The sequence below is a fragment of the Bolinopsis microptera genome, chromosome 5 (assembly GCF_026151205.1).
Source record: "Bolinopsis microptera isolate Bmic1 chromosome 5, MBARI_Bmic_1.0, whole genome shotgun sequence".
In the NCBI taxonomy this organism is placed as follows: Eukaryota; Metazoa; Ctenophora; class Tentaculata; order Lobata; family Bolinopsidae; genus Bolinopsis; species Bolinopsis microptera.
Window position 1 is genome coordinate 7,828,918 of NC_087076.1, and position 14,767 is coordinate 7,843,684.

Here is a 14,767-nt window from a genome sequence, read left to right on the forward strand (position 1 = left end):
TTCTCTTCACTTCAATTTTTCTGAACGAGTTATCGGATTGCAAATCTTCAAACTTGTATAATAACGGATAACACAATAAAACCACTTTAACTAGATGACTAACAGAATTTAATTGATTAGCGCTGGAACCATCGCCAGTTAAACTTATTCGTATGAATAAACTTCCAGTAGAATTCACTTTAAAAGCTTTGAATCGGCGCTAAAAGTTCGTTGTGCTTTCTCCTAGCTAAAATATCAACAAATTATCAACCGTAAAATAAAAACATGATACTCTTAAAACGATGAAGGCGATTGCAAGTAATTAAACGTGACGACTTGGCCAGTAATTACTTTTATCCAGCAATAGTTATAGTATTAGATGTAAAAGAAGATAGGTCATGACCTTTTAGATTATATCATGCAAGAAAGAAACACGATCAAAAACCCTTTTTATCAGAATATTCGCCAAGTCAATAATCAAACAATCCCACCAGAAGAGGTCTAGGGTTTGGTTCTTATCAGTTTGAATTAGCAGATGTATCCAACAGATATCCATTCTACATTCCAACCCCAGGACTCAGCGTTTCCATCCTGAGGATCGTACCCTGATACTGGTCCATCTACATTCATATTAAAAGATGTTGTGGTTGTGTGGTAGACTGCAGCAAGACCGGTAGCTTTCCAATGATAACCTTTTCCCTCAACCGAGGTAGTGACAGTTGGTACCTTGACAAACCCGCAGTCGCTAATGTCCACACTCAACTGGATACCGGTAGAAGAATATTCAATCCAACTGGTGGTGCCTCGACCAGTGGTTCCAGCACATACTCTAGCACATCTAGCCTCACCTGCTTCTTCCTCCTCACTCACTATCATCACCTCCCTAGGGGTAGCTTTTAGGTCTGCCCTATCTTCCTCGACTGTAGTCTTCAGGTCCGCCATATCTTTCTCAACTGTGGTCTTTAGGTCCGCCATCTCTTCCTCAACTGTGGTGTTCAGGTTCGCCATTTCACTATCAACTGTGGTCTTTAGGTTCGCCATATCTTCCTCGACTGTAGTCTTCAGGTCCGTCATTTTTTCCTCAACTGTGGTCTTCAGGTTCGCCCTCTCTTCCTCAACTGTGGTCTTCAGGTTCGCCCTCTCTTCCTCAACTGTGGTCTTCAGGTTTCGCATATCAGCTTTGGTATCGGCAAATGAGATGGTCAGATCAACAACTTTTTCCGTGAGCTTGGTAACGAGGTCGTTCAGTAAGATTATGCTCTGCATCGATGAGTGGAGTAAATCCTTGAGGTCAGCCGCATTGTCTTCGTCCTGAAATTTGACGAGGAGGAACAAGGTTTTAGGCACAGTACATGGTTAGATTTGAAGAACTTGTTAGTGACCAAGGTAGTGACAAGATTACGAGATATTAGCTATTTAGGGGGGGGGGGGGGGGGGGGGGGGGGCCAACGCCCCAAAAGGCCCCACACATATCGAAAATCCAAAAAGGCCCTAGAAATCGGGGCCTTTTGGGGCCTTTTGGGGCCTTTTGACCCTGACCCTAATATCATTAAAGCACTTAGCATATATCAAACTTGATGAAATTGAAGTTAATTCTAGGGCGCCAAAAGGCCCTACACATATCGAAAATCCAAAAAGGGGCCCTAGAAATGGGGGCTTTTTGGGGCCTTTTGGGGCGTTGCCCCCCCCCCCCCCCCCCCCTATTTAACGAAGAAATTATCGCTTTTATATTTGGAACTACTTGTAAAGAAACCATAATAAGTTTAATATCTAACTTACTATGATGTTATTTCTGGGCGAGTTGTTAGTACTTGATGCTGAAGCTAATAAGAGCATAAATCCAAGTACCATGTTTGCTGAAGAGGCCATTCGAAAAGGCTGACTTCAAAGTTGAATTCTATAGAAAATTTCTTAGTTTTCAATATTTATCATCAATCAATATTGTGAACGTACTATTCAAAGGAAACGTACTGTTTAAAGGGAAAAAAGCTTCAGAATTATAACGGATCTGAAGATGCTTCAAATCTCAGATCATACAGAAACATTTGATAAATAATAGTATCAACTATTAGGTTAAAGTTGACGTGTTCAAAAATTGTAAGCGCATACAGAAACTGCGTTATTTTCCGTAAAACTAAAACTACACGGAGAAAAAATGCAAGTCTCTATGGAATCTTATTGGCTGAATTAAACATCGGTAGAGATCTCGAATAAAAGGTTACAATAAAGCACTGGCACCCCGGCTCGGATAATACATTGCGGATGGATTTACAGTGCCCTAATTCAAAACATAATTAGCCTAAACCTAGTGAACCTATTGAGAAGTTTAGAAGTAGGCATCTTAACAGTCAACACCCAATCTGCGGACCATCTCTTTGACTACACAGGATTTACACAGGATTACACAGGATTTACACATGATTACACAGGATTGACTATGTTTTCGATTATCGAAATTATGTATGAAAATTTTGCGTCCGGTTGTCATTTGTGGGAGAGTTATAAAACAGATTTTACTGGAAGAATGAAGAAAACAGAAAGACTTACTCGTGTTACCGCTAACTAACATTACATATCAATAGCTAGCACAATCTAACGCTAACTAACACCCACTAGCACTTACAGCGCTAATTATCACGTTGTGCTTACTAGCGCCACATAGCGCCACATAGCGCTAGCTGTCGATAGGTAACGCTAGTTAGCGCGTTTAGACTATCGCAAAAGAACCGTATGAGTTAATCTCTTGAATCTCCCAGGAGAAGCAATAGAGATTGTTTGTAAGCGAGGTTACAGAAAGAATTACGACAACATCGTCAGATGTATAGCTGGATCACAAACTGTGCCTGCAGCCCTACCAACTTGCCATGGTTTGAACCTTTACTTAAATTACTCAAATTGATTATACTATCACTAACAAACACTAAAATTGAGGGACCACATGCAAAACTGGTATATCTGAACATATACCAATTTTGCACAGGTAGCTCATAGTCTTCAGGGTGAAAAGGTGCATCTTTGGAACTTTTTTTGAACAATTTTGAAGAAATTTTTGAAAAAAAGTGAAATTTTATTTTTCCAAAACTGGTATATGTTACAATATACCATTTTAGCTTTTAACAATCATGAAAACAAAATGGTATATCTGCAGATAGACCACCTTCAAGAAACATATCTTCTATAAAACCGGTATATCTATACACATTTTATAGACTTTAGCCAGCCCAAATGGTATATCTTCAGATATACCATTCTCAGTTAAATTATTTTATTGTTTATAGTATAGAAAAAATGGTATATCGTGAGATATAGTACCAGTTTTGGTACAATTCTAGTTTTAAAAATGGTATATAGACAGATATACCATTTTTTAGAAGTGTTTTTTACACATGATATAGAATCTTTAAATCAGTAAAATGCATTTATCTCAAAACTATCAAAAACAGATATACCAGTTTTGCATGTGGTCCCTCAATTACTTATACTATTACTAACGTACTGAATTCATTCAGTGAGCTATTTGTATTATTAAACTACCATATGCAATTGATCCATCCATTTATTTACCTGTTAAAAATGGGTAAAAAATATTGGCGTGGCATGTGATCATGGTTCCCGGTAGAGTTGAAACTTGAAATTTGTTTGGTGGTTATTGAGCCTTTAGAACGACAAATAATCCTTGATTAACAATTATTTTGATATATTTTGAATTTAAGAATTACGAACCAACCTAATGTTGGTGACATTATTAGAAGTTTGATCAAGTCAAACGTGAAGTCATGGACAGAAGTTGAGAATATGCTTTATGTTAGGTGATTTCCAATCAAATTAATTGAAAATTAACCATCAATCAAAAATAAAATAAAATATAATATGTATATACTACCGATCAGCTAAAGATGCATGCATTTTATATTCTAGAAATTTATAAAAAAGTTCTCGCATTTCAACTCGCTGTAAATAAATCCAAGGCATAGTGAAAATTGGAAAATGAATATATTATAGGCTTAACGACTTAGTGGCTCAGTTGGTTAATCTGCCTGACATTGCTTGAGGTACCAGGTTCGATTCCCGACTCTGTCACTAGCCGTGGGGTGAGCGTCGTCGATGCTCAGCTAAGGATCTTGAGTGGTCTATGCAGCCCCCCGGTCTACTCAGCCAAATACTCGAGAAATCGGGTGAGGTTTAAATGAGGAGCTGTCCATTGCAGCAAAGTCTCGGGCGAAGAAAGTATGGTACACACTACCTTAACCGTCACTGGCCTAATGTATAATTGAATCCTTCGGCTTCCTGTAATTGGCTGGTTACACACTTGTGTAACAATGTGGCTGTTGGAATGTCCGAAGTAAAATAAGTGTTGAGATTTTAAAAAAGAGATAAATAGTGAAGACTAAGTAGTATCAATATTATATAGCTGACTCAGGAGATGTTCCCCTCGAGTCGTAATAATGAAGAACTCAACGACTGCAGTCGTATTGATACAGCTAACTCCCTGTCCCACAACGCGTGCACTGCCACGTGCACTTGGTGCACTGCACCGTGAGTGACTGTGAATCGTGACCTGAATAAGCCACGTAGAACAACAATTCTTGTTGTGTCTTCGATTTCCAGCTGAATAAATATTTGAGGATAATTGGTTGTCTTATCATTCGATTTCCAGGTACTTTCTCGGTATGGATTTTAACAAGTTTCTCTTTAATCTTTATTAAATTATCTTTCATCAAGAACCTCAGATTTGATAAGGGGTCGTTCACATAATGCGTAATCAGCCGAGGGGAGGGGGGTTTCCAAACGCTTACGGTTGATTACGGGGGGGGGGGGGGGGGGGGGGGGTGGGTTAACATTGCTAAAATATTCTAATGTAACTGTGATAAATTTGTTCGACACTAAATTCTAAAATATGTATTATTGTCTATTTTAAGTAACTACACATTTTATTAACAATGAATTTGAGTTGATTTTATTTGTAGTTGTGCTCTTAAAGATAAAAGTAACTGGAAAACCGGACGTCCGGGGGATGGGAGTGGTTTTGAAAATTCGGACACACCCGGACAGGGGGAGGGGGTTATCTGAAAATCTGCGATTTTGGCGGACGTCTAAAGCACGTCGGCGTTATAATTTTCATAATAATCCCTCGTGCTTTGCACTCGAATTTATGATCAACTTTTCCCGCACGTCGCGGAAAAAATTGAAATATAATCCCTGTGCGTGCCGGAGTTATGTGTGTTATTATACATATTATGAGCTATTGAGACTCGGAAAATAGCCAATAAAGGGGCCATCTACTTGGGATGTCCGCCAAAATCGCCGATTTTCAGATCACCCCCTCCTCCTAGCCTGTCCGGGTGTGTCCGAATTTTCAAAACAACCCCCCCCCCCCCTTCCCGGCCCCGGACGTCCAGATTTCCAGCTACTTTTAAGAATACAAATGAAACCAACTTAAATTCATTGTCAATACAATGTGTAGTTACTTAGAATAGACAATAATAAATTTAGTGTCAAACAAGTTAGCACAGTTACATTAAAATATTCTAGCAATTTTTACACCCCCCCCCCCCCTCCCCCTTGACTTTTTTACCTAGAAAAACACTTTTCTCTACGCTTCATGCTAGTCGCTACCCTAATTATTATGTGAAAGACCCCTTATCAAATCTGAGGTTCTAGATGAAAGATAATTGAATGAAGATTAAAGAAAGACTTGTTAAAATCCATCCCTGGAAATCGAATGATAAGACAACCAATTATCCTCGAATAATTATTCGAGAGTATTTACGTGCTATTGGAATTCAGCTGGAAATCGAAGACACATCGTGGCTTTATATGATCACTAGTGTAACCCGGCCTACGGCCGGGATTTCACTGCCGCAGTTAAAAAGGGTAGGAGTAATTACCCGCTGAGTCAAAACCCGCATTAGGTGACCCAATAGTTTCTTAAACAATAATCTCATAATCAGTTATTTCTTGTGGATAATTTAATCATTATTAGGCACCACATTCCATGATCATAAGGTCTGAACACCGAGTATTACACCTCATCACTCCCGTCCTGAACCGCTTAAATCGTTATAGAAATTAACCCTTGTTAACTCCGCACCACACCCGCATATTATATTTGAAAACACGCATAACATTGTCGTATGAACTCTCTCTCTCTCTCTCTCTGCAGTCCAAACAGACCCCAAACACTAACAGTACTCCCTCCCCTAATAAGCTTAAGGTATAACATTACAGCAAATCTTCCGGGCTAATCCAATTATGACGCTACTTAAATGCAGCAGATAACATATTACACAGTAATGAGAGAGAGCGAGAGAAAGAGAGAGCAGGCGCCGTAACTCTTGCCGTTCTGCTCAAGCAACTTTATGTAACATTTGTGGTACAAAACCATCAATAAAACCACTTACCACCGGCCGATTTTTAAAAAAATTTCCTATGGGCTTCATCAGAGTTTTGTCGACACTATACCGAAAAAATCAGTCCCGTAACTCTTACCGTTTTTTTTTGTATAACCGACCGGAAATTACACACGGACAGACAGACAGACAGACACACACACACACACACACATTCTGGTGTTATTAAGGTGATGTCACGACTCACGCACAGCGCAGTGCGAACCACACCAAGTGCACGTGGCAGTGCACGCGTTGTGGGACAGGGAGTCACCATATAACCAGCAACGACATTAACGTGCATTTTGTCTCCATGCCACGTTTTGGAAACTTTGCAGTCATTCCATCTGCATGCAGACACAGCTCAGCAGCAAATCAGTCACTGTATGATAATTCATTTGCAGTCAAAGGCCCAAAATTGTGGAATGCAATGCCTTACCATATGAATTGCATCGACGACCGAGAGCATTTCAAATCGCAGCTCACCCTGCAGTTCATGCTATCTCTTCCGGATACACCGCCCATCAGGGGCTACACTCCTCAGAACTCAAACTCGCTGCTTTGCTGGAGGAATGACAGAGATGAGAGAGATCTCCTCTCTGTGGGGTGGTCACACAATGTGATGGCCCTGTTAAACCTTAACGAATCTCAACATAGGTGACATAAGTAGGTGACAATTCTGCTAAAATTCCCGGACGTCCGGATTTTCAGAAACCACCCCCTCCCCCTGTCCGGATTTGTCCGAAATTCCAAAATCATCCCCCCTCCCTATTTGCCGGACGTCCTAAGTAGACTGTAGATGGCCCCTTATATCTTTATATGCTAATATCAAGTCAGTCCAGGCCATGCTGTGTTTGCGCGCGACTAGTTTATGGTATCCTGGCCAAGGGGGATGAAGGCTTACTTCACTATGGCGTCAATGCGCGCTACGTTTACTAAATATTAATGATGGACCATGTGGGTCACGCTCATTATTACTAACTATTCGTTATTACTCGTTATTACCAACTATTCGACTGATGTCATGGAGAATTAGTGTATCATTTAGTACATAAGTGTAGTACACCTAGGCCATAACTTTGTCTAACTACAGAATAAATTGCAATAATGATATACCGCGCACACTTGTCAGCAATTTGTTCTACTTATCAAGACATGTGCCTATTATCTACCTGGGATAAACATTAATAACTTAAATCGCTCACATGCACAACATTCTTTACACACTGATACTTGTAATTGTAAACCTACATTACTACCCTCAGCCCAGCCCTGCAAGTTACCCAGTATACAGTACAGTGACGTGACGTCACAGCGTCAGCTAGCCCCCGGGGCGCAAGTGACTGTCTCATGTAACAGAGGATACCAGATATCATCTTCTAGTGTAGTGAAATGTGTTACTGACGATATCTTTAAATCTTCTCTTCCTTCGTGTATTGGTGAGTGAAAGTTAGCAGTGCCAAAGTTTTAATTTTGATAAACGGGTTAAGGAACAGCTACAGTTATATAATTTGCCGAATAAGCACACTAGCAGCTATCTAATAGAGTTGATTAACAGTTATTATATATTAGTAATTAGTGTAAGATTATTCCACAGTTATTCTCTCACATGACAACGAACCAGTCAGCTATAAGCGACCAATCATATGCGTTAATCACTATCACGTATCAGAAACAATATACGGATTTAAACCAACTGACAAGTTATCTTCCTGACAAATATTTTAAATTCCAGCGATGCCCTGCCCGAAGCCCGGCTCCAGGATACCAAACGGCAGGGTTCTAAACACAGGGAACAATATCCAGCCTGGAGCCAGACTACATATTCAGTGTGACCCTGATTACACCATCTCATATGAACAACACGTCACTTGTGTGACTAGCGACATATTTCACCCTAGCCTGCCCTCCTGCAACGGTATGTCTTAGATCTCATTTCTGTGTAGAAATTTAAAAAAATATTTTCAAACCGAATTAGAAATCATATCTGAAATGGAGTGACTGCTTGCTATTTGCTACAATCTCCTTTACTTTGCCCTACCTTCATACTGAACGTGGTGAACAAAATTGATATTCAAGTTTTATTCTATTGGAAAACGTTATTCAACACAGACCGAGAGTGCAGTATACCCTACATAAGAAACGGCAGAATCACATCACCTGCTACCTCTGGGAGTGTATCACCTGATACCACGATCAGTATCTCCTGTGATATAGGATATGATCTCGTCGGTAGGAAAAGGATCCAGTGTATCAGAGCGAACACTTTCTCACCTGATCTTTCCACCGTATCTTGTAGAGGTCAGTCCTGTCATAATAGTTTAACTTGGGCTATGTCTAGTATACATTTAACATACTATTTTAGGAATGTAATAACTGGACGTTATTTAGCTAGAGAAGCTTATTTTTAGTTATCGACGCACATTTGATCCCAGACATGATACTTTTTAAGTTCATGATAAAATCATATTACTCATCAATACAATAATTAACTAATTAACCCTCTAATTCCTCCAGCAAGACCATGCCTCCTAGCATCAGCACCTCGCCACGGCACCTTCACGACAAGTCAGGCAGAGCCGGGAGATGTGATCTCCCTGTCATGTGATCCCAACTACCAGCTCAGCTTCTCTGATTCGGTCTACTGTGTCACTGACAACCAGTATAGAGTCCGGGGAGAATCCGGCGGACTGCCTACTTGTATTCGTGAGTAAACTTAAGTCCTGGTTCTTTCTATTGAACACAATTGGAACAGGAGGCTAAGATAAAGGCGACCTGAACTGTTGATATTCTTTTCTCATTGCTTTATCTTTCCATCTAAGAACACATCTCGAAGACAAAAAACTGCAGCTGAATGTTGATTCCCAAATAAATCTGTCACTTCATCCCCCAGCACTGCCCTGTCCTGCTCCTGAGTTAGAGAACGGAGCAGCACTGGGACCGGTGACCCCAGGAGATCCTCTAACTGTGTCCTGTAATACCGGATACGTGATATCCAGTCAGCAGTCCGTAACATGTGTAGCCGGACAGATCTTCTCTCCTCAGCTTCCTCGGTGTCAGGGTAAGAGGATATGGCGGGTTATTTGAAAATATATATACGCCCAACTCTAATATAATTTCTAGTTGAGTGTTGACCTGCTTTATTATTATAGAAGTTTGACAATTTAAGTCGATAAGAAATTGGGCACTTCAGATGCACGGCAACACAGTTTGGAGATCCAGCCAAAATAACACCATCTCCGCAGCCCAGCCTTGTCCAGTTCCGAGGACGATCCTCCACTCCCTACCCAGCACGGTATCACATGTACAACCAGGTGATCTGCTCCAAATCACGTGTGATCCCAACTACCAGCTAACTTCTCATAGTGTCACGTGTGTTACCCTCAGCCGGTTCAGTAACAGTCTCCCCACTTGCAGAGGTTTGTGTAGCATACTTTCATTTGATCAGCTCTACATATTATTACGTTAAATGCCATTATTTGTGTTTTTTGGAGATAGGCTGAACCTGGTTGGCCCATACGAGGATAACATAAAGATCCTTTGCTTGAGGTGGCAACTCTCCAAGGAGAGATGATACCGGGAAATCTATAGTAAATGAGGGGTAGTGGGTTTGAGTAGACAGTTTCCTAAACTTGGAATATAAGCTATAATAACAGAAAATAATTAACATGGTGTATTTCTCTATGATATTCTTCACATAATATCTGACATCTGTAAGTACTATAAAAGTGTCCTTCACTTTTTTACGAACAATAATATTTGTCACGTGACCAATAAGGAGACTATAACACCACCTCCCTCAACTCAGCAACAAACTGCAGACTGCCCAGTGTGCCACACGGACAATGGTCGGACAGTACCCTGACCCCCGGACAGTCCGGACAGCTGGAATGTACCTCTGGGTACACTGGTACCGGTACATCTCAACTTGTTAGGTGTATCAGTGGCAATAAACTTTATCCCGGGACTTTGGACGCTGCTTGCGTGGGTAAGAGCACATGTTTGTCATGTTGACACTCTACAGTATCGCACAGACATTATGATCTTGTTAATTAGCGTTAACTGTAACGAATCTTGTTTGTGCGGTGATTTTGAATAATAAACCCCAATAAATGGTGAAATTCGCCAATATAATATAAGGGGTCGTTCACCTCAGATCAGCCGAGGGGGTTTCCAAATGATAAGGCTAGTGTAATTTTGACACAATATCTATGTGTAAAACTGATTATTATAACATAACATGTGAACCTAACACAATAGAGGGGGCCTCTTGTTTAATTGTAAGATCACCTCAACTACCAGTTTCTCCTGGTGTAAGAACTAACACTACCTCCGCAGAGAACTGCCAAGTTGACGCCCAAATAGCCAGTAACAGATACTTGGAACCGGAGACCAGTGAGCCGGTGAGACCAGGTGATAAGGTGAGGGTGAGGTGTAACCCGGGGTTTGAACACGTGGTGAGGAGCGAGGAGGTGCTGACCTGTGTCACCGGCACTATTTTCCAGCCTACTGCTGTCCGCGGTTGTAGAGGTCGGTGCTGCTTTGTTTGATTAATCCTTTTGAATAATCACTTTGTATATTTTAATTGTACATTTATTTAGATAATTACTTCGTGAATAAATAAGCTTGATAAGTCGTTAATAACTTAATTGTTTCTCAACTGTCTCGGCAAAAGAGTAGTTTTGGTTAACGGAGACAGGTTTATTGTTTATAATTAACGATCAGATTTATTAATTCTCTTATCTGGTTAATTAACTTAGTGAAGCATAAAAACATATTCAGATTTCAGACCTTCACTTAGCTCAGTACCAGGTGGTCCGCTACAAATATTTTTGATTACACCCTTTCTCTCGTCCTTTACAGTGGGAAAAAATATTCATTTGAAAGGAAGCGCAAATTAAATGAAGCTCATTTGAATTAAATCTGAGGTTGGATCGATTAAACATAATTCCTAGTAGTATGCGTACTGTTATGTAGTTTGACATGAACTGTAGTTCGACACTTAAAATTTGTCGTTCCAGATGACTATCGATCTTTAGTACGTGTCGAACTTAAGTTTGTGTCAAAGTCCAATAAATGGATCTTACGGGAAAACTTTGAGGATTATTTGAATAAGAAACAGATTAATTATCACGTGCACTTTCTCTAGACGTGATCTTAATGAAACTTGAAAGTTCAAAGTTTTAATTCGAACACCTGATCGATGACTTGACAAGACGATCCGTCAATCCGTGATTTGGGAATATAAAACCTTTTAATACCCATTAATGGTTGCCTTAATGGTTGCCTTCACCTCTAACAAAGAGCGTGGTAGACCAAATTCTCCTATAAAAACTCCTACAGATAACTAAAACTTTGCAAGTCAGGCCGTTCTCTAAATGAGCTCAACAAACTCCTCAACTCCCGACCTTTCTTCGCTGGGAGTTGAGTCTGAAGTGGAGCGGTACTTCCTGATATCATGGTGTCTGATCACCATGCTTGGGAGTCTGGTTGGCAACTTCATCATCCTGCTCTCCACCATTCGGTACAATGCCATCAGAATGGACAAGATAAGCGTGCTGTTGATAAAAAACATCGCAGTGAGCGACATATCAATGGCATTATTCGGAGTTCACCCTGTACTGGTATCCCTGATCCGGAACGAGTGGTCGTACGGGCGGATCCCGTGCTATGTGTTCCACTACCTACAGGTCCAATCCTTTACCGCAGCTGTTCTGCTGATCTGCGCTCTGCACCTCAGCAAGCTCCACCTCCTCATATACCCTCTCCACTCAATGGGACGGACCAGAAGATGTGGGTACCTGATCAGTGCTGCTATGTGGCTCCTCTCCGCTGTTATGCCCCTCTTCCAGATGGCTATAGACCGACATGATGTCTCCTTTGACTACCGTATCTACAGGTGTAAGTACTTCTTCAGGGCTCCAGTTTGGCAGTGGTTGCTGGCTCCTCTCGGACTTCTCCTCTTCATGATTCCGCAGCTCATTGTTGTTGGGACCACGATAGCTCTGTTGGTGATCGTTAAGAAGGCTAAAGGCAAGACAAATAAACAGGGCGCCATAACCGCCATGTATGTTGGTTGTGTCTACCTTCTATCGAACGTGCCCGTTGGGTCCTTCACTACTATTTACCCCAACATTTCCCATCTTCTGTCTCCCGATGTGAGGAATTTCTTTGATGTTACCGTGTGTAGGATTTCCTTTTTTGTGCTTTTTCTCAACTGCATGTCAAATGGTTTTGTTTACTACCGTTCGGTTAATAGTTTCAAGATATTCGTTAAGCGAGCCGCACTTTCTTTCTTTAATAGAGTATTTTTCCGTCAAGTTGTTCGTCCTTCCGCAAATTTCCGGATGAGAGTTATGAATAGAATTTAGACGGGCAGTTCATTCCGTAGATCAGATGAATTTAAAGATATTGTCAAGTTTGGCTTCCAATGGAGCTTTCTTGTTTCAAATGTATATTTTTGCAATGAAAATCGTTTTTCTGTTATGAAAATTGTTTCATTTACTACTATGATTTCATTGAAATCTTGTGTTCGATATTTGTTTTTGAAACGAAATAAGGAATCAAAATGACCTGAAGTACTCAGGAATCAAAATGACCTGAAGTACTCAATAATGGCTCACAACGATGAATGAAATTATGACAATGGGACTCACCTACAGACCCAAAAATTATATAAACTTTAATGGGGCTGTTCACTTTGAAACTAATTGTAATCAAGCAATAATTTAAAGACATATTTAATTTCAGCGGTACCGTGTCGGGTACCACATGGTCCACAACACGGCAGATACACGACATCCCGGACCACACTGCAACCCGGAGATGAGCTCACGGTCACGTGTGAGGCTGGGTACCACGTGACTGGCCCACGTGCTGTGACGTGCGTTACTGCGGAAACATTCAGCGGTGATATCCCCGCCTGTAGACGTGAGTAACTTTCACTCTTACCAACCGTAGATGTATTCTGTGTCATATAATGGGTATATCAATACTGGGTTAATACCCCATATGGAAATGCAAGATCCTTATTCCTTATGAGTCTTGGCTGCGGTGCTTCTCAAAGCGATCATACTATTAATACACAAATATCACCCGTCTTAAAGTTACCTTTACTGCAATCTACACAGCTACAGGATAATCATTACTGTAACCAACATTCAAATTATCTACATCTATTACTTACTGTAAACTAGATAATTATAAAATAAATATAGCTATGGTAGCGACTAACACGCATGTTTAATTTAAGCTGGACCGTGTCCTGTACCCACTATCATCAACGGAACAGCACTCCACAGCTCTCCAGTCTTACAACCTGACCAGAAGCTCGAGTACAGGTGCCTAGAAGATATCAGTCAAAATAAATTATCAGTCCAAATCTTTATTTTCCTTCCAACGACCATCGCTTATAATAATGGTCGTTTCAGGGGAATTTTGGGGCAAATCGTCGCATATCATATTTTCCTTTGGATCTTTAAACCGGAAATGCTGGCAGCACATTCACTGTTTTACTACTAACTCAATATTTTAACCAGATGCATGTCCGGCTATTATAACGACCAAGTAAAGAATGTGTTCTGTAAAACTGAGAACCAATTCACAGCCCCCATACCCGTTTGCAAGCGTAAGTTGGTACTTTTATTTCCTATTAGAGTATTAGGGATAGAAATTATGTATAATTTTTTAAAATTTGATTAAAAAAAAGCTGTCTTGTTCAGCATAATCCAGATTACAGTGTTTTAGTTGTTTTATTCGACATGGCGAGGATTTTTCAATCGCACGTACTGAAAATCGAATCTAAAAGATTATCTTCTTCCAAAAAATTTTAAAAACAAATGTACTTGTACGGAATTTACTATATTGCACACAATAGGCGGTCTTATTTGGGATGTTCACCCTCACCCTCACCCTCACCCTCACCCTCACCCTCACCCTCACCCTCACCCTCACCCTCACCCTCACCCTCACCCTCACCCTCACCCTCACCCTCACCCTCACCCTCACCCTCACCCTCACCCTCACCCTCACCCTCACCCTCACCCTCACCCTCACCCTCACCCTCACCCTCACCCTCACCCTCACCCTCACCCTCACCCTCACCCTCACCCTCACCCTCACCCCCACCCTCACCCTCACCCTCACCCTCACCCTCACCCTCACCCTCACCTTCACCCTTAAATGAATTTAGTATTTGTTTAGCTTCTCCTCCCACTAATGTTGATACGAAAATCAGCAAACGTTGCTGTTTTGTTATCATATAATCTATTATCTAATCACCACCATCTAATTACTGTGATAAAATAAAGAATTTGAGATTCACATTTTCCGTATTTTGACCCAAGGCAAACATGACGATTTTTCATCACTCATTCTTATTGACAATTAATTAAATAATT

The 14,767-nt window shown here is 40.8% G+C and overlaps 3 protein-coding genes across 3 annotated transcripts in view; 1 reads left to right on the plus strand and 2 right to left on the minus strand.

Moving 5' to 3' along the window:
• Window positions 1-10,477, minus strand: part of LOC134816001 (3-hydroxyisobutyryl-CoA hydrolase, mitochondrial-like) — a 42,069-nt gene extending 31,592 nt beyond the window's left edge. The window contains exon 1 of the mRNA XM_063824658.1: window positions 10,473-10,477. The gene's annotated coding sequence lies outside the window, so the exon portion shown is untranslated. The remainder of the gene's footprint in view (window positions 1-10,472) is intronic.
• On the minus strand, window positions 92-1,871 carry LOC134815290 (uncharacterized). The gene is made up of 2 exons (XM_063823804.1): window positions 1,759-1,871; window positions 92-1,290 (listed from the first exon to the last, which is right to left on the minus strand). The coding sequence occupies exons 1-2, from the start codon at window positions 1,846-1,848 to the stop codon at window positions 508-510; spliced, it is 873 nt and encodes a 290-aa protein (XP_063679874.1). The 5' UTR covers window positions 1,849-1,871; the 3' UTR covers window positions 92-507.
• Window positions 2,742-13,889, plus strand: LOC134815409 (complement receptor type 2-like). Its single transcript, XM_063823944.1, has 11 exons — window positions 2,742-2,846; window positions 7,634-7,807; window positions 8,104-8,286; window positions 8,481-8,669; window positions 8,886-9,074; window positions 9,262-9,429; window positions 9,614-9,787; window positions 10,177-10,356; window positions 10,707-10,898; window positions 13,119-13,298; window positions 13,621-13,889. The coding sequence occupies exons 3-11, from the start codon at window positions 8,106-8,108 to the stop codon at window positions 13,887-13,889; spliced, it is 1,722 nt and encodes a 573-aa protein (XP_063680014.1). The 5' UTR covers window positions 2,742-2,846; window positions 7,634-7,807; window positions 8,104-8,105.
• The last annotated feature ends 878 nt before the right edge of the window (window positions 13,890-14,767 follow it).

Bases quoted from the DNA above. Each gene is read 5' to 3' on its own strand.
- LOC134815290 (XM_063823804.1), bottom strand. From the start codon at position 1,848: ATGGCCTCTTCAGCAAACATGGTACTTGGATTTATGCTCTTATTAGCT. The intron at 1,291-1,758 runs GTAAGTTAGATA...GTCAAATTTCAG, and splicing joins CGCCCAGAAATAACATCATA to GACGAAGACAATGCGGCTGA.
- LOC134815409 (XM_063823944.1), top strand. From the start codon at position 8,106: ATGCCCTGCCCGAAGCCCGGCTCCAGGATACCAAACGGCAGGGTTCTA. The intron at 9,075-9,261 runs GTGAGTAAACTT...TTCATCCCCCAG, and splicing joins CGGACTGCCTACTTGTATTC to CACTGCCCTGTCCTGCTCCT. The intron at 10,899-13,118 runs GTCGGTGCTGCT...ATTTAATTTCAG, and splicing joins TGCTGTCCGCGGTTGTAGAG to CGGTACCGTGTCGGGTACCA.